Genomic DNA, 25,002 nt, shown 5'->3' with positions numbered 1-25,002 from the left:
GGTCAAGTGTGCTAGGTGTATTGTCCTCTGGTCTGTGTTCCTCTGAGACCAAGAGCTGCTAAATTTACACAAGAAATGTCCTGATAAACCAATGCCAATTGAATCCAGGTTTAACAACAGAATAGGTCCGAGTGTTTTGGCACTGCTTTAATTTCTAAAACAAGGTTATGCTAGAGGGACAAATATTGTTCCATTCATCTGATTTCGTATTTAATGCCCATGGAGGGGACAACTGCACAAACAGAGGGCTTGAACTCCCAGCCCTGAGATCAAAACCTGAGCTGACAGCCAAGAGTTAGACGCTTAACCAACTAAGCCACCCAGATGCCCCTCATTAGTCCTTTCAGGTTAACTCTTCCACTTTGTCCAGTGACCATTTTAAGACTTTCATTTACCTCAAACTTCCAACTCCATTATCTCCATACTCGGAGTAAACAATCAACACAAGGAAACCCCTCAGCTTTCTGCCACCGGACCTTTCCAAGCACACTTATCCTTCCCTCTCCCTCTTGTTAATGGGAGAAGTCCATATTGTCTAAATTTCTCTACCAGTGCATCAAATTCCCTGTCCTGTGGCTGTTTAGACTCGCTCCATCTACTTCCTCTCATATTTTCAACCTCTGCCACCTCAGTAGCTGGTTCAATTTTTCCATGTGTGTGTAGTAGTGGTAAAATACACATAATAAAATTTACCATCTTAACCATTTTCAGGTGTACAGTGTATTAAAAACATAACTTACAACCACCATCACCACCATCCATTTCCATAATTCTTTTGGATTTTGCAAAACTAAAACTATACCCAAGGAGGAGAGGGAGAGAGAAAGAAGCAGACTTCCCACTAAGTGCAGAGCCCAACGCAGGGCTTGATCCACAACCCTGAGATCACGACCTGAACTGAAACCAAGAGTTGGACGCTCAACCAAATGCGCCACCCAGGCGCCCCTAAAAAACACTTTTTATTATATTTGACTCCTCAACAGCATTTATTACTGTAACAGTCTATTCCTCTAATCACTCTTCTCATGACTGACACACCACACTCACTGGTCTTCCTTTGTTCTGGCCACTTCTCTGTCCCATTGGTAGGCTTTTATATTTACCTCTTCAATGTGAGTGCTCCTCATACCTCTGTTTTGGGGCATTTCTTCCTCTTTCTCTACTGTGGGCAATCTTGTTCATTCCTCTGGCTTGCTTTCTGCTGGCAACTCCAAAATCTATACGAAGACCCAGTTTCTGAGCTCCAGGGTTGTAGAAAACTGCCCACGTGATACGTGCACTTGCGATATCTTCAAGGAATCCTGTACTCAACGTATCCAAAACTGAACCCATCATCTTGTACTACCAACCAAACACCACCACTCCAAAAACTCATGCTCTGCTCTTGGCTTTAACTTTATCTCACAAAATGGCAGTACAATTGTCTGTTGCTCAAGCCAGAAATCTGGATTCATCAGGAACTTCCTGCCCCTAACCAATAATCGCCAAGTCTTTTTGTATTTTTTATCTGTTGCTGTGTAACACATCATCCCAAAACAATGCTCAAAACAACTTAGTCTGGGTGGCTCTGCTGGTCTCTCCCAGGCTGACTCTCTCCCTGGCTGGTGTCTGGGATCAGCTGAGACAGTCTGGCCCCTCCACATCGTCTTTCATCTTCATAACATGGTAGATGGTCTCTGGGTTTCAAGGGGGGAGAGCAGAAGTTCTAAGTTCTCTTGAAGCTTTGCCTCAGAATTCCCCAGTGCACTTTTTTTTTTTTAATACTTTATTTGACAGAGAGCACACAAGCAGGGGGAGCAGCAGGGAGAGGGAGAGGGAGAAGCAGGCTCCCTGCTGAGCAGAGAGCCCAATGCAGGACTTGATCCCAGGACCCTGGGATGACCTGAGCCAATGGCAGACGCTTAACCAACTGAGCCACCCAGGCACCCCTCTGCAGTGCACTTTTGTCACATTCTTTTAAGCAAAGCAAATGACAAGGCCAGTGCAGAGATGGTGGGGAAATAAATATGTTCTCATGGGAAGAGCTTGAAGTATCTGTGGCTGTTTTTAATCCACTACCTTCTATCGGGTTGAACCAATGGAAATGGGACTGTTTGATAGCTGCTGACCTACAAAAGTGGCACTTTCATATGGTTCAATCTGATGTTTCTTAAATTCACCCTGGTCTAGATCACCATTGTCATTGGTCTGCATTAGCTTCCTAGTGGTTGCTCCTGCCTCCTCCAGTTCATTTGTCACACAGCAGCCAGTGTGATCTTTCTAACATTTGAGTGATGATCCCACCCTCCAGCTTAAAACCATCCCATGCCCCCATACACACTTTCCATTTTTCTTAAGATAAGCCCAGGCACCTCGGTGGCTCTGTCCATTTAGTGTCTGCCTTTGGCTAAGGTCATGATCCCAGGGTCCCGGGATAGAGCCCTGCATCAGACTACCTGCTTGGTGGGGAGTCTACTTCTCCCTCTCCCTCTGCTCCTACCCCACTCATGCTCACTCTCTAATAAATTTAAAAAAAAAATCTTAAAAAAAAAAAAGATAAGCTCAAACTGCGTAACACGGTATGTACTAACTAGGCTCTCCAGATCAGGTGTCTCACTTGCTTTACTTTCTCCTTCCTACTTACTCTCTGCTCCACTATCACTGAAATTTGCCCTCGTGGTGGGCTATGTCTCAGAAGTTGGCGGTCTTGTGCATTTCCCTCCCCAGTTTCTCAAAACCATATTTCCTCCCCCAGCCCACTTTGAAGCCAAAACAAAAATCTCTATTAATCTATTCATCCACGCATTAAAAAATACTTATCGAGAGACTACTATGTGTCATGAATTTTTCTAGGTTCACAAATTAGCTGTGACTAAAGCAGATAAAATTTTTGCTCTTGCTTGAAGAGTTCATATTCTGGGGTGGGAGGCGAGACAGAAAGCGAACCGAAAGCAAACATGATGATTTTTGCTGGTCTAGAGATACTAAGCACTAATGATAAAACATTGGAAACAACCCATATCCCCAAGGTTGAAAGAGGTAGGGGAGTTAGGTAATTTATGTGATATGAGTTTGATGGACTATTATAATGCCATGAAATCGATCATTATAACATGAAAAAGTACTTAGGCATATAATAAAAAGGTCAAATTTAAAATTGTATGTGTACGTTGTTTAGGTCTATGTAAAACACCCGTGCTTTGATGCATATGGACGAAGACTGGAAGGACCCAAAAGAAAAATAAAACGTTGTTGTTTGTATTCTTCGGAGTAGGAGAATTACGGGGGTCTAAGGGCTCTTCGTTTCGATTTTTGTTGTCACACGTGCTACCGCGTTCTTAACAGCAGAAACCGGCCATCTATAGCATTCTCATGGGACTTACCTTTTCGTAAGTCTTTAGAACTCACAGAGACACGTGACAGGCTTAAAATAAAACATGGGTTACTTCAGCGTGAAGTCAGGCAATAAAGTGAGGACTAAGAGTTTGACTTTGCAGAGCTTGGGGAGATCAACGCGCGACGAAGAAGATCCGTGGTAAGAGGATCCGGGGTAAGTCCGAAATAGAAGCGCTTCGGCGCACGACCAAAAGATGCGACGCCGCCGCGCATGCTCGGCGCGGCGCGGAATAGTGACGCCTTGCGCCGGGCGGGAACTGACGTCACTGTTGGCACCTCCGCTTCCTGTCCGGGTGGGGGAGGTTCTCGGGGAGGCAGCGGACTCAGGGCAGGTGTTGGCGCGCGTGCGGTGAATTTTTTCGCAAGTCGGCCTCCCTTCCCGCTGGATCATGGCCACCGACTCGTGGGCCCTGGCAGTGGACGAGCAGGAAGCGGCTGTCAAGTCGGTCAGTGGCTTGAGCTCCCGCGGGGCGAACGTAGCAGGGGCCTGAACGGACCCTGATACGAGTCTGGGGAGCTACTCGGGTTGGGCAGGCTTGTGGCCCACATCTCCCTAGAGTTTGCCGCCGGGAATCACGTAGCCCCGATTTGCGCCTGGGGCGAAAGAGACCAACGTCAGCCTTGTTCTGTTCATCTGGGCCAATTAAAGACTTTTTTGCCCTGTAGCAAATTTGTTCCCTCTTTGTATGTTTTTTTCTGTTGCACCTCCTTCTCGGGAGGGTTGTAGGGAAATTTAGATGATGATTCTCTTGTCTGTTTTCGAGTGATTCTGTGCTAAACATGATTGGCAGTTTGTAGCTCTTTGAGAAATAACAGATTCAGGTTTAGATTTAGTGTTTCAGTCTACTGCAGATGTCGGTGGGAGGCCCTACATTTTTCCGTTGATGTTTGAAGTGACGTTTAATTTCATTTACTGGTTCTTTGGTTAATCAAGATCCATTCAACTGGAAGGTAGTTAGAGTGTAAACTGGCTTTCTGTTCTTACATCTTAGTTTAGGTTTCTTTAGTGATAATGCACTATTGATTTTAATAGTTTGTGTTTGTTTGGTAGTCTGAAGTCTTATAGAACTTTTTAATGGCTAAGTTAGATTTCTTTTCCAGTCATCCTTGATTACATTGGGAGGATTGTAAGTTTGTCAGCAAATGTTCTGGGCTAAATCCAGTGGAGTATAGGAAGAATCTTTACAGTCTAGATGGGAAGGTGAGAATGTGGAAAGTGCTGTGAAAATGGTAAGAATAATGTGATAAGTGTTCTCTGAGTGGGGAGAGGACGTTTATGAGTAGGAAACAGGGAAATTCCTTGTGAAGAAGTTTACATTTCAAATCAATGTTAGAGAATGAGTCATTTAAGGTAGAGGTGAATGGCATTTTGAGAGAAAATGCGCAGAGGGACTGGACTTGTTTAGAGAGCAAGAATCAACTCATATTTGCTGCAGCCTAATGTTATGGGTTGTAATGGTAGCTTTATAGAAAATACCGTATAGAGTGTACTTTGCAACGTTAACTGAAAACTTAGGAGAAACTTAACTTGGTCGATTTGGGGATTTTTCAGGAGGATATTGGACAGTATTAGATCTGAGAACTGGCAAGATTTATCAAACTACAGAGAATATTAGAAGAAGTGATGTCCAAAGGAAAGGTAATCAGTGTGTCAGTTCTTCTAGCCCAGAGAGGGCATATGTTTGTTGTTGGGTGGTGGAAGTGACAGTGAAGAGACGGATTCAAGAGAATTGTGGCAGTATAAAGAGCAGGATTTAGGAAAAAGGCAAAGGTTGCTGTTTGCAGTCAGGATCCCACAGGTGGTATTATTAAAATGCTAATAACAGGACTAGGGAAGTGGGAGGATGGGCAGATTTGATATGGAGGATGGTGAGTTCAGGTTTGGCTCTTCTGAATTTGAGGTAAGGAGGACATCTTGGTAAGTACTTATGTTGGGAATCCCCAAGAATAGTCCAGGTTCAGTGATTTCCTGGGAGAACTCACAGGACCTAGCATATAATTGTACTTACTCACAGCTATCATTTATTACAATGAAAAGATACAAAGCAAAATTAGCAAAAGGAAGAGGCGCATCTGGCAGAGTCCAGAGGAAGCCAGGCACCAGCCTCCAAGAGTCCTTGCTTAGTGGACTTACATACTCAGTTAAGTCCTGCAGCAGCTAACTGTAACAGCACAGGTGAAGTATTGTCAAGTATTAGAGACTCAGTTCCCAGGGTTCTTATGGGGGTGGGGGCGGAGGGGACTGTCACAAAGTCATCCTCTGCCTAGCGTATACCAAAATTCCAGGCAGAAGGAAAGTAGGTGTTTAACATAAATGACATGTTTTTACAAACCGTTTAGGCATAGCAAACCCCTCAGCAGTTCTAGGAATGATGGGAACCCTTCTGAGGTCCAAGTCCCCAGTTGCAGGACAGGGGGCCAACCTTGCAAGCTGGCAAGGATAGGAAACTGTTAGCTGTGTTAACTGTTGTTTGCACAGCACCTATGTTGTATTTGGAAATGTGGCATTGGAGTTCAGGAGAAGAATCAGGGCAAGTAATAAAACTGGCTGTTACCCACAAAGAAGACAAAGAGTGTTACAAAGGTTCTGGCACAGTAGGGTTTAAAATCCACTTTTTCGCACCATATCTTTCCTAAAAGGTAGTTACTGAGAACTGGTTTCAAATCTTTTTAAGCCTATGACTCTAATCTAGCTGTGATATTATGAATATGAATATTGTAAATATAGGTCTAAATGTACTTGGAATCTGGTTTTAATCACTCTGCTTCTCAGGAGGCTGATATAAATATATCTGTGAAGACACTGCTTCCTAGGGCATGTGGGTGGCTCAGGTGGTTGGGCGTGCGACTCTTAGTTTTGGCTCAGGTCATGATCTCCCGGTTGTGGGCTCTAACCTCGAGTCGGGCTCCGCATGCGGGGCGAGTCAGCTTGAGATTCCCTCCCTTTCCCTCCCCCTCTGCCCCTCCCCCCTGCTCGAGCAAGCTCATGCACACGAGCACTCTCTCTCTCAAATAAGAAAATCTTTAAAACAAAACAAAACATTGCTTCCTAATAGTTGGGGAAGACCACCCCCCCTTCTTATTTTACCATGTAGAGTTGTGTATCTTAGCTTAAAAATAATCCATGGTGTTGGGTTATCATGCAGCTGTGCTCTCAAGTGTACAGGTAGTGAATGAAAATGACAGAGAAGAGGACAGAGAAAGCACAGTGATAAAAATCTTGTATTTACACACAGTGAGGATTTTTTTTTGGTTTAAGCTTATGTGGACAAGGATGTACCTTCACATCCTTCGCAAAAACGGGTTTGGAGGGGAAGGAGAGGTATGTCGGGGAGTTTTGTTTGGATGCAGTTTTAGGAACCCTGATAAAAGACTCTGAGAGTTTGAATTAGTAGAAAGGACCTGATGCCATTTCACTTGTCACTGTCATCTCTTCCAACACAAATGGCCTCCTTTTCTGCCTCTTTCTGGCCATATCACCAGTTTAATTCCTTCCCTTTCCCTGATCAGCCAAAAACAAAAACCCAAAGACAACCCTAAGGATCTTTTAGAGACATAATCTGACCCTTTTGCAATTAGAGTTGGCATAGAGGTAGATCTCGAAGCCTTGTTGAAGTGTGAGTGCCTAAGAGTTCACCCCTTCATGGATCAGGGACTCTGGGACTGATGGAACCTTAGCCACCCTTCAGGAGCTACTCTGTTCATTTGGATGGGCGAAGGATGCTTTTATCACAACGAAAATCTGTGTCCAGTGTCAAGGACATTGCTTTCTGTAAGAGGCATGATTAATAATCAGAGGTTCCTCGCTGAAGGTGAATACAGAATGAAGGAGAATGAGAGTTGATTGGCCTGCCTCTTTCCCATGGTGGAGTTACATCTCTCAAGACAGGAATACTTGTCTGCCAGTAGTTTTTCCCTTGAATGCAGCTGAACAAATGGTGACAAATTCTTAGATCTGTCTAGCTTCTAAGCATGTCATCTTTTGTTAGCACATGTATTTGTCAAATTATAATACAGTAAATTTGGTTATGGTTTTCTTTTTCATCAGTCAGACTTTGAGACTAATCAACTTGGTTGGATTGGGGACTCCAGACTGTCTCATTTGCATTTTCAGCCCATCCCAAGATTAGTGGGCTTCTGCAGATCCCTGTGTATTAGCCTAAAAATGAGGATAATCATTGGATAGTTCTGGTTTAAAATACCTTCTCTGTTATGTGCCAACCTTCCCATTGGCCTTCAGGGAACAGGTGTCCATCTCCAGCAGTGTGTGGATCTGATTTTTCTCTGGAAGACCTGCTTTTAAAGAGATCAGATGAATATCCCCACTGTGTGAAGGTGAACTTCCTTCTCCCAAAGACCAAGAGCAGGGTCAGTTGAGAGGAGGGGGAATGGAGGTGGAAATATTTCTCAATGCCCTCAGGAAATAATGGTGGTTATCATAAGGATAATGAATGACTGTATCAATTGAGGGATCATTTTGGGGGCAGGGCTTGGGGTCTAGCGCTTGATTTGCGGTGCTCCTCAGAACCTGACAACATACCTTTATAATACCATCTCTGTATCACACGCTTACTCTTAACAATACCTTGAACATGGAAAAATAGTTCTCATGCGATTGGAGACTTCATTACAAATGTATAAATTATTGCTCTGCTTGCACTTTGATTTGCAGCTTAGTAACAGGTTTGCATTGACCAGGACTAGTGGCCAAAATAAATTAAAACATTTTGTTCAAGTTTCTGAAATATTCTAAATCAGGAATAGGAATTTGTCGATTCTTTCATCATAGTAAGTAACTTTTTTACCTAACTCATAGTGGAGGAGACTTTATTTGCTAAGTGTTGCATTGATACACTGTGGGTTTTAGGACTAAAAAGAAAGCTGAGATAGTATTGTTCTTTACTGTATCTAGAAGGGAACTATGTGTTTGCCATTGAAAGGCTATCACAGGTATTTAATGAAGGTAAATGTTCTAGAAAGAGCATAAGCTGGAAGAAAAGTAGAGGTTTGAGACTGCTGTCAAACTTTTTTCCGATCTGCTCTGTTTAGTCCATCCCTGCCCCCCGCTTTGAGGTTCTTAAAGATGTGAACTGATGTCTTCACCCAAATTTGTAGGAATTCTGCTTGAGCAGAACAACTCCCTGAAAAAGGTGCGGCTAGACTTTCTCTTTGCTGAAGGGACTTCCTTTGATTGGGTCATCTGCTTAACTCTGTTTCCTTTTATTCCCATTCAGATGAGTAATTTGCAAATCAAGGAAGAAAAAGTCAAACCAGATACCAATGGTGAGTCACTGGTAACTACTCTGGATACGAGCTGTACGCGTGCTCTTCCATTTTGCAGTAGTAGCTGCGGTGTGAAAAGGCACTTTCATTTAGCATAATGTTTGCCAAATGACAGCGCTGTATTTGAGAGCCAGTAGATTTGGTTGCATTATCGAAGAGGACACATTAGTTTTCCAGATTTTATCTAGTCTCTGACTCCTGCCACTGTTCATTTGATAGTGTTTCCTTAAATTTTTTATTTAATTTTTTGAAAAGTTAATCTGGGTTCAAAACTCAAAGTATAAACAGGTGAAAGGCTTCCTTTTTGTCCCAGACTGTCATTTAACCAGTTCTTACTCTCTATTAGTTTGCTAGGACTGCCATGCCAGGTCACGAACTGAGTGATTTAAACAGTCAAAATTTATTGTTTCATAGTTCTTGAGGCCAGAAGTCTGAGATCAAGGTGTCAGTAGGTAGGGTTGGTTCCTTCTGAAGGTTTCAGAACTTACGTTCAAGTCTTTAACCCATTTTGAGTTAATGTTTGTTTGTGGTTAAGATAGTGGTCCAGTTCTTTTACGTGTAGCTGTCCATTTTTCCCCAACACCATTTACTGAAGAGACTGTCCTTTCCCTGTTGTGTATTCTTGGCTCCCTTATCATAAATGAGTTGACCGTATATGTGTGGGTTTATTTCTGGGTTCTCTGCTCTATTTCCTTGGTCAGTGTGTCTGTTGTTATGCAAGTACCATACTGTTTTAATTATATAGCTTTGTAATATAGTTTGAAATCAGCGAGCGGGATGCTCCAGTTTTGTTTTTCTTTCTCAAGATTGCTTTGGGGGAGAAAAAGAGATAGCTTTGGCTGTTCAGGATTTTTGTGGTTCCATATAAATTTTTAAATTGTTCTATTTCTGTGAAGAATGCCACTGGAATTTTGATAGGGCTCGCATTGATTCTTTGCATTGCTTTTGGTATATAGACATTTTAACAGTATTCTTCCAATCCATGAGTAAGGAAAACCTTCCTATTTATTTGTGTCTTCAATTTCTTTCATTAATGTCTTACAGTGTTTAGTATACAGGTCTTTCACCTCCTTGATTAAATTTACTTATAGGTATTTAATTATTTTTAATGCAATTGAAATGGGATTGTTTTCTTTTCTTTTTTTTTTTTTTTTAAGATTTTATTTATTTATTCAACAGAGATAGAGACAGCCAGCGAGAGAGGGAACACAAGCAGGGGATGTGGGAGAGAAGAAGCAGGCTCATAGCAGAGGAGTCTGATGTGGGGCTCAATCCCAGAACGCCGGGATCACGCCCTGAGCCAAAGGCAGACGCTTAACCGCTGTACCACCCAGGCGCCCCGGGATTGTTTTCTTAATTTCTCTTTCTGATAGTTCATTATTAGTGTATAGAAGTGCACCAGGATACGATTTCCGTATCCTGCAACTTTACTAATAAATCCATTTATTGGTTCTAACAGTATTTTGATGGCATCTTTAGGCTTTTTATATATGTCATCTGGAAATACTGAGTTTTACTTCTTCTTTTCCAATTTGGGTGACTTTTATTTCCTGTATCCATTTACACTGAATATAAATGGTGGGTTAAAATTGATATGGTGGGGGGCACCTGGGTGGCACAGCGGTTAAGCGTCTGCCTTCGCTCAGGGCGTGATCCCCGCGTTATGGGATCGAGCCCCACATCAGGCTCCTCCGCTGTGAGCCTGCTTCTTCCTCTCCCACTCCCCCTGCTTGTGTTCCCTTTCTCGCTGGCTGTCTCTCTCTCTCTCTGTCGAATAAATAAATAAAATCTTTAAAAAATAAAAATAAAATAAATAAAATAAAATAAAATAAAATTGATATGGTGGGTTTAGTTAAGCAGTTTTGCTATTTGACTTGTTTGTCTCTCATAGTTTCTCTACTTCTCTTTTCCTGACCTTTTGGGTCAATTGAGTATCTTAGAATTCTGCTTTAATTTATCTATGGCATTTTAGCTATACTCTTTGCATTATTTTATCAATGTTTTAAAGATTTCTTCATATAAGTCTTGCATATTTTTTATTTTGTTTCTGGGTGCAGGATTTCATCTTTTTAGTTGCTGTTACAAATAGGATCTTTTCAGTTATATTTCTGTATTTATGAAAGCTACTGATTTCTATTTATTTATTTTGTACCTAGCTTTTTATCTTTTGCTGAGTGAGATATGTTATTTTGTAGTCATTTTTAAGTTAATACTTAGTCCTGCAGGCTTACAATCCTGCAAATACAATCCACAAAAAGTGATTTTACCTCTTCCTTTTAATTTTTAATATCTTTATTTTCTTTTTCATGTCTGATTCTATTTGCTAAAATAATAGTATATTTTAAAATAGGATAAACAAGTCAGAGGTGACATAGTCTGATCACTATGAAGTCAGCCAACATATCTAGAAAGTTTTAGTTTTCTTATGTGCTTTCTAGGAATAAAAACCCATTAAACATAAAGAAATGCCAAATATTTACATTTTGATTACTTACGTAAGATTTAGTATTTATGTTGTCACACCTTTGGGTGGGTTTGAAATTTGCCTTTCTTGTGATGACACCTGTTTCCTTGTGTAGGTGTTATTAAAACCAATGCCACTGCAGAGAAAACAGAAGAAGAAGAGAAAGGTAATTACTTTTTTAAACTCTATAGCAAGAAACAGCATATGACCCAAGATTTGCCTTTCTGGAGCCAGAGGCATCAGATTGAAGAGAGGAGGAGGCATCAAAAAGGAGATTGAGAAGCAGTCAGTGAGATAGAAGGAGAACCAAAAGAGAAAAGAGAGGAGTATCCAGAAACCAGAAGAAGGAAGTGTTACAAAAGTAGGTAGTCAAATATAGGTAATAAATTGATTCAGAAGATATAAAAATGGACTTTTCACTTGATTTAGCAGTGTAGAAGCCATTGGTGTGCTCAACAGGGGCCTCTGAGGTCAAGTGCAGAGGCTAAATACAAAAGCTTATTCAGTGTACATTCAGCAGGAGGGGAGGACATGAAGTGGGAACAGTGAGTTTAGACAGCCTTTTCAGGGAATGTCCTGTAAAGGGGAGTAGAGAAATGGGGCAGCAACTGGATGGGGATGAGGGGTAAAGGAGGAAGCAGGTTTATAATGAGATGTTAAAATGTGGGCACATGGAGGGGGGGATCTGATAATGCAAGATGGGAGTTAGTTTCGGGAGAAATATCCTTATAGGCAAGAGGGGCTGGGACCTGTAGGGGTTAGCCTTGAGTGCAGGCTGTTCATCCCAGGTTACCAGAGGGAACGTAGAGAGGGTGTACACAAATGCAGGTGGGTGTGTAGGTGTGTTACTGCAGTGTGTGGAGGTGCTTCCTAGCACTTGAACTCTGTGTAGGAAGACACAAGTTCATCAGATGAGTGAGAATGTGGAGGGATGAGAAGAGAGGTGGAGGTGGAGATCTGAGAAGAATGAATGAGTGAAGAATAGAAACATGAAGACTTAGGGTAGGGCAGCCCATTTGAGTCTAGTGGTCAAGAATCTAAAGTGAGACCTGTAGGTGTGATTGTTTTTCTCCAGCCATGCTCGGCTGCCCGGGTGCTGGTGCAGAGACAGGGGAGTAAGAGAGATTTCACGAGGGTGGGTTTGCCAAATGAATGTGAAGACAACCTGCTGGTATCTTCCCGACAGAGGACAGAGCTGCCCAGTCCTTACTCAACAAGCTGATCAGAAGCAACCTTGTGGATAACACAAACCAGGTGGAAGTCCTGCAGCGGGACCCAAACTCCCCGCTCTACTCAGTGAAGTCCTTTGAGGAGCTTCGGCTGTGAGTGTCTGTTCTCTGGAACAGCTGTTCCTTGCTGGTCCCACCTTTCTAAAATTTAGCATCTCAGAGATCTTTTGGGAATTTTGCTTTTTACCTTTATTTTTAAGAATCTTAATGTATTTGCTTCTTTGACTAGTTAATAATTCACATGATTTGAAACTGAGAAAGTATGAAAAAGTTTACGGTGATGGTTTCCCTCCCACCCTTGTCTTTTGGCTACCCACTTCTCCTCCTCTTGGGAGGGATTTTTAAATGCCACAAATTTATTCATCATAGCTGAAAGTCTTTTTTCTTTTATGCTCTTAGAACTTTCAATAAAATATTGGCTGACAGGTGATTTCTGGATGTCAGGAACATTTCTTATTAGGTAAGCCCTTTTGTTAGCCTACAGGGTTTACGGTCTTGAAAACACTTTATCTGCTTTTACATAATTGATCAAAAGAGCCTGTGCAGGATTCCCAGTACCTACAACAGAAAGCAGCTTTCAGTATTCCGGAATTTAAAAAAACAAAACAAAACCCCCAGAATTAAGCCACAAGGGAGCACGTTTACGGCACTGTGCTAAGAATGACTTCTAACATCTCTTTATTTTAAAGGCAGAATTAGGGAAGGTCATCCCAAGTTTTTTGTTTCCATCAGCATATTAGTAAAGAGTGTTTATGAATCCTTGGTTTATGTACATGCTACTGTGCTGGGTGTCATGAGTAACACGAGACATAACTACCGTTCTTGCTGCCTGCCGGGACCAGAATCAGACAGAAAATAGCTGGTGAATAAGAAAGTGGTGGAATTAATAGATTCTTTGCCTTTATCAGAAAAATGTATAGTATGCCCACTGTGGGCAAATAGGGGCCACATTCTTGCCAACTTAGTACCACTGCTTTAGGGTAAGAGACATTTAAAATACGAGAGCTAACTAAAACCAAATCAAGTCATTAATGAAGTGATAGCTAAGAATAAGTTTTTTAAAGCGTGGCTTTTTTTTTTTAATGTTTTCAGGAAATTATATTTTTTATGTGTATTTCCCCCATCAGGGGCTTCATTCAGCAAATCTATCATCTCTGCTTCTGTTTATAAACTATATCAGGGCAGTGAGATGTTCTCTTTTGTTTCCTGAAGTGACAGTTTGCTTTTCCAAGTATTGATGGTTTTTAAACGCTCTTTCATTTAAAGAACTTGAGCCCTCAGTCCAACAGTGAGGAACTGTCCTCTCTGGAAAGTCAAGTTCTCTCTGATTTAGTAGTTGTTGGCTAGAGGGAACAAAGAATGAAACCTAAGTTGCCTTGGTTTGTTTTGTACTTAAAATTTTTGAATTAATCTGCAAAATAAGAGAAAAATAATGAACCACCGGAAGCTCTTGGATCATTTGGATCTTCATTCCTTTGTGACTTTGTTTCCTTAGCAACCAGATCAAAATCTGCTGAGCTTCATAGCCTTTTCTTCCAAACAGAAGACACCAAAGTTGTGCTTTCAGAGGTCTTTGTATCTGAGAACCAACATACGCCAGAATAATTTGCCATTTAGAGAGTCTGTTAACTCCCAGGAAGGCTCAGAGAACAGAAGTCTTGACTTGGTTTGACTCTTCTTTACAGTCTGGTGGGAGTTTTGTTGAACATCTTGTCAGTGTGGAGGTAGCAGAGAGCTTATTGTAAATGCGATGGAGGAACAACTTTAGTTGGTATTTGTTGTGCAGCTACTTACATAAGCTGGTGCTTTCCTAGTCTTGATTTTTACTAGACATAATAACTACATATGAGCATTTGGAAAGTTGAGTATGGTCATTGAACACGCCTACCTATTCACTGTTGATCAGGTACTAGAAACTGGTTGAATCAATTTTCTTACTTCTTGATTGTCCTGAGTACTTGCACAGCTGGCTTTGGGACCATGGAATACAAAATGACTGTGGTTCAATTTAACATCTGCCCCAAGAAATTAAAACTGAATCTCGTTCCTTAAAGAGACTTCCATAGCTTAGTGGTGTAGTAAGCAGTATATTTTTAGATATGCCTTTTATAGTTCATTTTATGCAAATTATACAATTTATATGAATTAATACATATCACTCTTGTGATATCCAGGGAACATTTGTCCTCCAAGGCCAGTCATATTTGTGGGTCTGCTGAAAGCATTAATTTCTCCAAGAGCGGAAACTAGTCTGTATTTTCGGAATTGCACAAGAGTTGCAGATTAAAGGGCACCTGGATGACTCAGTTGGTTAAGCATCTGCCATCTGCTTGGGTCATGATCCAGGACCCCCCGTCAGGCTCTCTGCTTAGCGGGGAGCCTGCTTCTCCCTCTCCCTCTGCCTGCTGCTCCCCCTGCTTGTGCTCTCTGTCAAAGAAATAAAAAAAATCTTAAAAAAAAAAGGTGCAGATTAAGATTTAGTAGGAAAAGATGGTGTCTTGGTTTCATTTTAGATATTTTTTAAGGCATTAGAAAAATATGTCTAACAAAGATAGGAAGAGTTATTCTTTGCTAGATTTAGGGAAAGATCAAATTCTAGGCTTTTAAAACAGTTTGAACAACTAGGAATCCATCCTTTCTCTTCCTGGCCTCCTAGGAAACCACAGCTTCTCCAGGGAGTCTATGCCATGGGCTTCAATCGACCATCCAAGATACAAGAGAATGCATTACCCATGATGCTTGCTGAGCCGTGAGTATGCAGACCTCAAGTGTACTTCTTCAGGATTTGGTTTAATGTCTTATACCAATAACTGTTATTGTTCTTGAGAACAAGATGAGATGTCTGGGACAGCATGTTTCTTCAGGGAAACCACTTGAGCAAATGCAGAGAGATTCAGTTGGAATTTGGTACAGCTTCTGCCTTTCTCACTTAACAATAAAAACTGATGGGACACCTGGGTGAGCATTGAGCACCTGACTCTTGGTTTCAGCTCAGATTATGATCTCAGGTTATGATCTCAGGGTTGTGAGATTGAGCTCCACGTAGGGCTCTACGCTTAGTATGGAGTCTCCTTGAGATTCTCTCCCTTTCCCTGTCCCTCCGCCTCTGCTCCACTCCTCACTCGAGCACGCACGCTCTTTTTCTCTGTCTCTCTAAAATAAATAAATAAAATCTTTTAAAATTTTTTTAAAAATTTAAAAACCTGAGAGAAGGGGGCACTTCCCTGGCTCAGTCGGTAGAGCCCTGCATCAGCCTCCCTGCTGAGTGGGGAATCTGCTTCTCCCTCTCCCCTTGCTCATGTGCGCGCAGGCATGTGCTCTCTCTCAAATAAATAAAATCTTCTTTAAAAATCCTTTTTTTAAGATGTTATTTATTTGACAGAGAGTGAGAGAGAGATAACGAGAGAGAGTACAAGCAGGGGGAGTGGCAGGCAGAGGGAGAGGGAGAAGCAGACTCCCCACTCAGCAGGGAGCCTGATGCAGGGGCTCGATCCCAGGACCCTGGGATCATGACCTGAGCCAAAGGCAGACGCTTAACTGACTGAGCCACCCAGGTGCCCCTAAAAAAAATCTTTAAAAACAAACAAAACTGATAGAGAAAGCTAATGTTGTTATTCTGTGCAATTTGAAAAATAGGGTTTTGTTTTTGTTTTTTTTTTTTAAGATTTTATTTCTTTATTTGAGAGAGTGCGCACATGCATGAGTGAGTGCAGGGAGGGGCAGAGGAGGAGAGAAACTTCAGCAGACTCCTCAACTGTAGGTAATTGGCATCCTGCTTTATGTAGTAACCTTTTCCATTCAACTCTATTATTTTTCTTATTTAAGGACAAAAATTCTACCTATTTCCCTGACTGGGTTACGTGAAATAAAATGTGAAAGTTCCCTCTAAAGCGTCTGTTTGACTTGGTGTCTTGCGTCTTCATGAAGGAGGGAAAGGGAACACACAGAGACCCAAGTCCTGGAGGCACATTATAGCTTGACAGGAAAGGTCTTCGGGGATTTGCCTTGGCACAGATATTACTCTGCAGTGTTCATTTCCATGGGGCACCTAGGATACAAAACGAGGGCACTCGAGCTGTGCTGGAGTCTAGAGTGAAGATTTCTTGGTGTGAACCTATCTGAACCATTATGTCCCTTAATATTTAAGCAGTTTTTTTCACAACATATAAAAAAATTATCACTGTGCTTAATGCAGAAAACCTGGATTAAAGGGAGAAAGCTCTGTATGCCTACCACCCAGAAAGAACTTTTTGACACTGTATTGTATTTAACCAATATTCTTTTCATTTCTATTCTTGCTTGATCCAGCCCACAGAACCTGATTGCCCAATCTCAGTCGGGTACCGGTAAAACAGCTGCCTTCGTCCTGGCCATGCTCAGCCGAGTGGAACCAGCAGAGAGATACCCCCAGGTGAGGGCCAAGGGATCCTGAGGGCCCTGGCTTCCCTGCCCTGGGAAAGGCAGTGCCATCTGGTGGGGGGCCTAATAGGGGTGCCCCTAAAGGGGTCTGAATGTTGCCTGTAGCTCAGGCAGAGCCAGGTCACGCACTAGGCCACAACCTGGGTAGAATTCCGTCAGAAGCAGCAGTCTTGAACAGTGGCTTCCAAAGGCATCCACCCAGCCAGGGCTCTCTGCTGAAGGCTTGGGTCTACAGCTGAAAAGTGGGCCTGGTGTGAGAGGATGTGGTTCCTGCACTTTTGAGTGGTGATAAGATCAGCATATTGTTGCTTTAGAACCTGTTGTCTATTACTAAAAGGCTCTCCTAAACTCAACCTTTATGATCCCCCTCTTAGTGTTTGTGCCTCTCCCCAACATATGAGTTGGCTCTTCAAACGGGAAAAGTGATTGAGCAGATGGGCAAATTTCATCCAGAACTAAAGCTTGCTTACGCTGTCCGAGGCAATAAATGTAAGTATAAAGGGGTGAGACCTAAGCAGTGAGCACAGTATTGTGGTTGGGTGTTTGAATTTTGAAGATGTGATGATGATATTAAACTTTCTGGTTCAATTGACCTTAGGGCCCACTGCATTACTTTGAGCAAATCTGTTTTAAGTTTGCTATTTAACAGTCGCTTCTACTCTTAAAAGAAGATTTTGAGTTGTAAAAATCTTTGTATGGTCATGGAGTTCTTAAAGTCTGGCATTCTTCACTGAGAAAACAGGGTTTTGAATTCAGCATGCAGAGTTCTGGAAGCTGCTTATTACTAACAAGGGTTTAGTAGGTGTGAGGATGGTAGGTTGGGGTCTATCCCTTTGTTTAAAAACAAGCACAGCTATAGTAAGAGTAAACTAGAAGCACAAACGGATAACTTGGTCTTATCAAAACCAGAAATAGTTCCACCAATTTTTTCTCCCACGTGTTCTACAGAATGTAATGTAGAGAACGTGGACTAAAGTGGAGAGGAGGGGCAGGTAGAAAACGGTTCATTAGAAAGTTATCAGAGTATATAAAACTGCAAGTCAGTAAGGAAAAGGTAAGCAGTCTAAATAGGAAAAGAGTCTAATAGGAAAAGAGGCCCAGTTGAACAGACACTTCACAGAAGAAGGGACTTAGGTGTCCGGTAAATGGGAAGAGATGATAAAGAAGCCTCATTTGTCATCAGGGAATGTAAGTTAAAACCACTGTATGCCTCTCAGATGGGCAGAAATAGAAGTCTGAAAATACTAAGTATTGTTGGAGACATCCAAGAACTGGAATGCCCATACACTCCTGGTGGGGAGTATACGCCGGTACAGTTATTTCTGGAATCAGTTGGGCATTGCTTAGAAAAACTGCAGATAGACCTCCCTTTGACCCAGCAGTTTATAATTGCCTGGAGCAGTGATTCTCAAACTTTTTGGTTTCTTATACTCTTAAACATTACTGAGGGGCCGCCTGGGTGGCTCAGTCGTTAAGCGTCTGCCTTCGGCTCAGGTCATAATCCCAGGGACCTCGGATTGAGCCCTGCGTTGGGCTCCCTGCTCTGCTGGGGGCCTGATTCTTCCTCTCCCACTCCCCCGGCTTGTGTTCCCTCTCACTGGCTGTCTCTCTGTCAAATAAATAAATAAAATCTTAAAAAATTACTGAGGACCCCAGAACATTTTTGTTTATACAGGTTGTATCTATTGATATTTGCCATTCTAGCTAAAATTGAGAAATTTTTAAAGAACTTACTTTTGAAAAATATGAAGACAGTCTGGCCTTTCAGGAAATTTTAGATGTTCTTTTTGGATGCTACACCAAAACTTAACAAGTGGTAATTACTTAAGATTAGTTCCAACATGGAGTCTGAAATCCTGTTACTGAATTTTTCATACCGTTACATTAAAATACCTTGGTCTCTTGGAAGATACGTCTGAGTTACGCTGATCTTCCAAATGTTGAAACATCTCTTTGTACAAACTTTTTAAATTGTTTGCCCTAATACTTACCACCAAACTCATCAGAGGTGCTTATGTACATCAAGAAACTGAAACTTAGGGGCGCCTGGGTGGCTCAGTCGTTAAGCGTCTGCCTTCGGCTCAGGGCGTGATCCCCACGTTCTGCGTTCGAGCCCCTCATCAGGCTCCTCTGCTGGGAGCCTGCTTCTTCCTCTCCCACTCCCCTGCTTGTGTTCCCTCTCTTGCTGGCTGTCTCTATCTCTATCAAATAAATAAATAAAATCTTTAAAAAAAAAAGAAAGAAAGAAAGAAACTCAAACTTAGTGGTACATACAAGTCTTCCAAAACGCTACTTTTCTCTTGAAAGCTTAAATGTTATTGTGGCAGCAAATACAGTGTATTGTTTTCATTGAAGACACAGTGTGTTCATTTTCAAGAAAGTGGGTATCAAATTCCCCACTTCATTTTCTAGTTTGTCAGTCAACAGAGAAATGGCTAGTTCAGTTCACCACACGATCACAGAAGAGCTTTTCCTGAAGAAAACCGTCTTGCTTTGGCTTGCAGCAAAACTACTTTATCCAAAAGTTATTAGGTTGGTTATGTAATTTGTGTATTTATTTGATATCTCACACTGGTGGGTACATCTAAGTGAAATTACCAGAATCTTGTAACAACATATATTTTCTCTGGATTGTTTTGTAGTAACACGGGACTTCACTGTGTGTGAAGGATTAATATATTAACTACACTTAACGTGTTATTCTTTAAAGGTTCAATTTGGACTTACAGGCAGGGGACGTTGAGAACTACAATGTGTTAGCATTAATGCAAAAGTCTTCCAGTAGATAATTGATGAATTTCTAACAAAAGGCCCTTCTCAAATTTTAAATTTTGTTTTTAAAATAGGTAACACATTCGCATGTTTCAGTTGAAAGAATATTTGGTGGAAACTTCTTCCTCCCATACATCCAACCACCTAGTTCCCCTTCGTACGGGCACTTAGTACTCACCAGTTCTCATGCGCACACCGAAGAACTCTGTGTGGCTACAGGCACACACTTGTACACCCACACACACGTACATGTGTTACTTGTATTCTTTTTTGCCTCTTTTGGTGTGCAGACTGCACTGCAACCTTTTTTCACATTTAATAGTGTATTTTGGAGATTGTTCCATATCAGTTCCTCAGCAGTTTTTTACTTTAACTGGCATCATCCTTTGGGTTTATATTTTCTTCATTAGTTACTTTTCATGCTTGCATATCCTTGAATATATGTTATTTCACACATGTTAATATACATACAGAGTTAATTCCTCATCGTGGAGTATTGCTCACAGGCTATGTGCATTAGTAATTTTGATAGATGGTTGTACCAGTTTCAGCTTCCACCAGCTATAATTCGAGAGTAATGTGTTTTTTAAACCAGAGAATTTGTACGTAGGAAAACTGTCTGCACATTAGAATGTCTAGCAAAGTAAAAACTCATTGAGCCAGGTTCCGGGGACTCAAAACTACCAATTGAATATCTGAACTGTGAGTGAATGTATGATGTGAAGTGACTGAGAGTGATGCTGAGGAGAATGAGTGGGATGATGTTGAATCACAGGAGGAAGCAGGAAGGAGACATGGTGCTTATTGAGGGCTCACTGCAGAGGATGGAATCCTGACCATGGTGCAGCGAGATGGGTGCCATGGTACCTGATTTACAATAGAAAAACCCAGGACTTTTGGATAACACTCCTGTGTGTGTGTTTTGACATCTGGAATTAACTTGTTTTACTAACTCTGGAAGGATGGGCAAGGCTTTGATTTCCAAAGCTGGTTTTGCCGTGAAAATACTCACAGAAAACATCTTGTCTCCACAGTGGAAAGAGGTCAGAAGATCAGTGAGCACATTGTCATTGGCACCCCTGGGACTGTTCTGGACTGGTGTGCCAAGCTCAAGTTCATTGACCCCAAGAAGATCAAGGTGTTTGTTCTGGATGAGGCTGACGTGATGATAGCTACTCAGGGCCACCAAGATCAGAGCATCCGCATCCAGAGGTAGGAACTCTTGAGCCAAGAGGAACTTCTCAGCCTTCTGATCTGCAGCATCTTCTCCTTTTACTTCAAACACCTCTTCTTGCTCCTGTCAGGTTCTTTATTCTAGTACTTCCAGCAGCATTCGTTCGATGGGCCATTTCCTCATCGGCACTGACCATGGGTTGAGGAAGGAGACTTAGGGGATCTAACACCAGCCCCATTCCTGCCCCACGGCTGCTCTCACCTCCTCCCCGCTGTTCTCTTCCCCCTTTTGCCACCTTCCTGGGCACGTAGACCAGGCAAGCGCGGGGCAGCTGCCTTCTGTTGCTTCCAGGGAAAGACTCGGGATCATGCCACATACCTGGGTCTTCCCTTGCAGGATGCTGCCCAGGAACTGCCAGATGCTGCTTTTCTCTGCCACCTTCGAAGACTCTGTATGGAAATTTGCCCAGAAAGTGGTCCCAGACCCAAACATTATCAAACTGAAGCGCGAGGAGGAGACACTGGACACCATCAAGCAGTATTACGTCCTGTGCAATAACAGAGATGAGAAGTTCCAGGCCTTGTGTAACCTCTACGGGGCCATCACCATTGCTCAGGCCATGATCTTCTGCCATGTGAGTAGCAGTGGCAGCAGCAGGCCTGCCGGGGGAGGAGCTGCACTGGAGGGTGCGTCCCTCCCCCTCTCAGCCAGCTCCACCGCAGTGCTGAGCAGGAGCAGGTGCCCTGTGTGGCCGGAAAGGAAATGATGATTCACGTCCACCTGCCTCAGGGAGTATTCTCCTCAGATTATAATGAGTTATGAGGGAAAGACTGTGAAGAATTGAACCTTCTTTGGTCCCACTTCTTAGAGATAACTTGGGAAGCACTCCAAATAACATCCAATGAAATAATTATAAAACATTAAGAATATAGACTATTTGGGAATGAAGACCTTTGGCTCACACCACACTCTTCCTAGCTGAATGCTAAGATGATTTAAGTAATTCATCCAAAAAATGACATGGCTAAAATTATTTGTGGAATTGGTAAGCCTATCCTGCTGACTGACTCAGCAGGTCTTCACGTACTTTAACGCAACAAGCCACTTTTTGCAGGTTTTTGTTTTTTTGGTTTTTTGTTTTTTTTTTTTAACAGGTTATCTTCATTTAAAACAATTCTGTTCACTCCAGACCCGCAAAACAGCTAGCTGGCTGGCAGCAGAGCTCTCGAAAGAAGGCCACCAGGTGGCCCTGCTGAGTGGAGAAATGATGGTGGAGCAGAGGGCTGCGGTCATCGAGCGCTTCCGAGAGGGCAAAGAGAAGGTGCTGGTGACCACCAACGTGTGTGCCCGTGGTGAGCAGAGAATGCGTCTGTCCACCAGGCTGCGGGTAGCCAGGGAAGTCCTGTACAGGGCTCCGCTGGTTTGGGGGAGTCCATGTGGGGTTGGTGCAGACATTCTTTTCAGGGAGAGACTGGATTCCCCCAGCAGATAAGAACTGTCACAGAAGCCAGGGGCTCCCATGAGGTGGAAGGACATGGACGAGCATCTCGCTGGTTCAGGATGGTGCCTGTTGTCTTTGGGGTCCCCACTGAGGTTTTGGCTGCATCTGCAGCCCCTGGTGTCTAGCAGAGGCTCTCTTACTGATGTCGTAATTTTGTTAGCACCTGCCCAGGTTCTGTTTTTCCCTCCGGGTTCTGCTGCGTGCCCCTGTCCCTGAATCCCAGAGCCGGCCTGCACAGACTCTTTTTCCACCTGAAGCTGGTGTGTGTCAGCCTCGCTTGCTTGGCAGTGATTTTCGTCTCCCGTCCTGACTCCTCTCCACCTCTCTTTCACACAGGTATTGATGTCGAACAGGTTTCTGTCGTCATCAACTTTGACCTTCCCGTGGACAAGGACGGGAACCCAGACAATGAGACCTACCTGCACCGGATCGGGCGCACGGGCCGCTTTGGCAAGAGGGGCCTGGCAGTGAACATGGTTGACAGCAAGCACAGCATGAACATCCTCAACAGAATCCAGGAGCATTTTAGTGAGTGCCTGGGACTGGCTCCCGCCAGGGCCCTTTCCTTCTACGGGGAGTCCAAGGGAGGGGGGAAGGGTAGGTTCTCCCGTGGCCCCGAGAGAGGCCTTTGTCCCTGCACAGTCCCCTCCTTTCCTACAGAATGGAAGTTCTCAAAGAGCACACCTGGCGAGTTTTCAGGGCCAGGGACTCAAATGACAGTGCCGCCACCCTGGCCAGGCTGAGGGGCCTAGGGCTGTGTCCCTTGCTCAGGCACTGGGAGTCTTGGGGTCAAGTGAAAGATCGCTGTGGCCAGAGGCATGGCCCCGTTCCAAGGCCAGGCAGAACCCTGTGTGTTTCCTCTCTCCCTGACGTGCTGACCCTTCCCTAGGTGTGTGTCTCCATGGTAGCCCCACATTGATTTCTCTCTGAATTCTCATCTTTCTCCCCAGATAAGAAAATAGAAAGACTGGACACGGATGATTTGGACGAGATTGAGAAAATAGCCAACTGAGACACTCCACCAGTCACCAGTGCCCACCTCTGGCACTCCGCCTGCACAGGAGACCAGTGCTTCCACGGCACAGGCCTCGACAGTCACCACAAAGACAAAGGCAGAGGAGAGAGAAACTACCTACCTCATTTTAAATTACGTTTGGACTAGACAAAAATTGTGCAAATGATGGGGGAAGGTAGAAGGAAAATTTTGCATTTTGGAGAATTTAGTCCTCCCCCTGCCCCCCCCCCTTTTAAGCCATGGTTTTTCCCCATCTTTATAATTATCTGGTCACTATGGGTAATCGCTGAGCCTAGGATCCCCTGCTTGTTTTCTTGCTGGGCTGTTAGGAGCGATCTCCAGCCCCTGCAGAAATGGTAGATGTAGAGAGCTGGAGAGGCTCCACAGACAGGCTTGTGAGCCCCACTGGACGGATGACATGTGGGGAGCAGCAGCACAGAGACCTGTGAGCTCTCCCCCTTCTTGGTCCCTGACCGGAGACCTGCCACCAATGTCTCTGACCCTTGGGGCCATCTTCCTTCTAAATTCAGAGATGTTCCAGCTGATCCCTTTTACCTCTGTTCCTGTGCCAGAGGATATCCCTGTTTCCCTCTGGGTGAGCAACTTGGCTACTTTTGTAAACTTCCGATTTGGAGAGAAACACGGAAGTCCGTGAATCTTCAGAGGGATTGGTCTGGCAAGGGTAGATGAATCCTCTGAGAATCTGGGCCTTCCTGTTCCTGCAGTTGCTGTGTCTGCTTAGGCTCTGGTAGGCATGGCAGCCAGGAGACACCAGGTGAGTTTCTGACACACACCTGGCCTCGTGAGTTGGTTCTTAGCCATGGGGTGTCACACTGTGCCCGGATGCGAGCAGCAGAGTTTGGAAAGGAAGTTATGACCAAGGGAAAACTCTGATAGTGCTCTTTATCTGTAATAGTGGACCTGTTGGTTACTTTAATTCATAGGTTATCTATATGAATAAGGACAGATAAATTCGAGCTATACCCATCATTCATTATGTTCAGAAATTTTAAAGTGATTATGAAAGGCTTTACTAATCATGATTTGTTTTTATTTGTATTTTTCTGCTAATTAGACTAATATATACTCATTAAAAAAGGTGTGTGTGTGTGTGTGTGTGTGTACATATATAAGGTGCAAGCGCGTTCTATCCCTGCCTCTCCGGAATCACCACTGCTAGCATTTTGGTGAGCATTCGATATATTTCCTTCTGTTTACATACCCACTTTTTTACAAAAATGTGAACATTCTATTCAGGCTCTTCACTCGCAGCCTATCTTGCACATGTGACATGCCCAGCACACAGGCGCCCCTCACTCTTGACAATGGCATCGCTCTAGCATTAGCTGCCGCAGCATTTAGTTCATGGCCTCTCCGGTGACAGGCACGGGAGGGGGCCGCGGTGCCACGGCAGGCGCGCAGCCTCACTCACCTCTGTCCCGTGAAAGTTGCTGTAGGAACTGTTCCTGGAAGTACAGGTGCTGGGTCAGAGAGTGGAGACCTTGACTATTTTAATCCGGTCCCAATTTACCCTGCCAAAAAGGTTTTACCAATTTATATTATTGTAGTGATAGAAAAATACCTATTTTCTTTCCTGCTTGCCAATCCTCTCTCATCAATTTTGACAAATTTGCCAGTTTGAACAGCAAAAATAAATGGCATCATTGCATTTTGTTTTGTATTGAGTGAGCTTTGGCAAGTTTTCAGTTTATTGGATATTTGTATTTTGTCTTTTGGGGTGCTGCCCATTCTTGCCTCATCATTTTACTA

General features: G+C 43.2%; 1 protein-coding gene across 2 annotated transcripts; it reads left to right on the top strand.

Moving 5' to 3' along the window:
* Positions 1 to 3,654: 3,654 nt before the first annotated feature.
* DDX19A (DEAD-box helicase 19A) lies at positions 3,655 to 24,342 on the top strand. Of its 2 annotated transcripts, XM_045810222.2 has the most exons (12): positions 3,655 to 3,821; positions 8,610 to 8,658; positions 11,238 to 11,288; positions 12,309 to 12,444; positions 15,008 to 15,100; positions 16,660 to 16,762; positions 17,145 to 17,259; positions 20,577 to 20,754; positions 21,113 to 21,350; positions 21,906 to 22,068; positions 22,554 to 22,745; positions 23,168 to 24,342. In XM_045810222.2, exons 1-12 carry the CDS (start codon positions 3,765 to 3,767, stop codon positions 23,227 to 23,229), a joined length of 1,437 nt encoding a protein of 478 aa, XP_045666178.1. In that variant the 5' UTR covers positions 3,655 to 3,764; the 3' UTR covers positions 23,230 to 24,342. The 2 variants fall into 2 exon arrangements, with proteins under 2 accessions (XP_045666178.1, XP_087726727.1); XM_087870601.1 differs by lacking the exons at positions 3,655 to 3,821; positions 8,610 to 8,658; positions 11,238 to 11,288 and adding an exon at positions 12,751 to 12,811 and having other exon boundaries at positions 12,313 to 12,444.
* Positions 24,343 to 25,002: the final 660 nt, after the last annotated feature.

This window comes from Ursus americanus, chromosome 21, assembly GCF_024610735.1.
Source record: "Ursus americanus isolate L20-20 chromosome 21, mUrsAme1.1.p, whole genome shotgun sequence".
NCBI classification, from domain to species: domain Eukaryota; kingdom Metazoa; phylum Chordata; class Mammalia; order Carnivora; family Ursidae; genus Ursus; species Ursus americanus.
The sequence above is the reverse complement of the archived record's forward strand: the minus strand, read 5'-3'. Positions and strand labels throughout refer to the sequence as shown.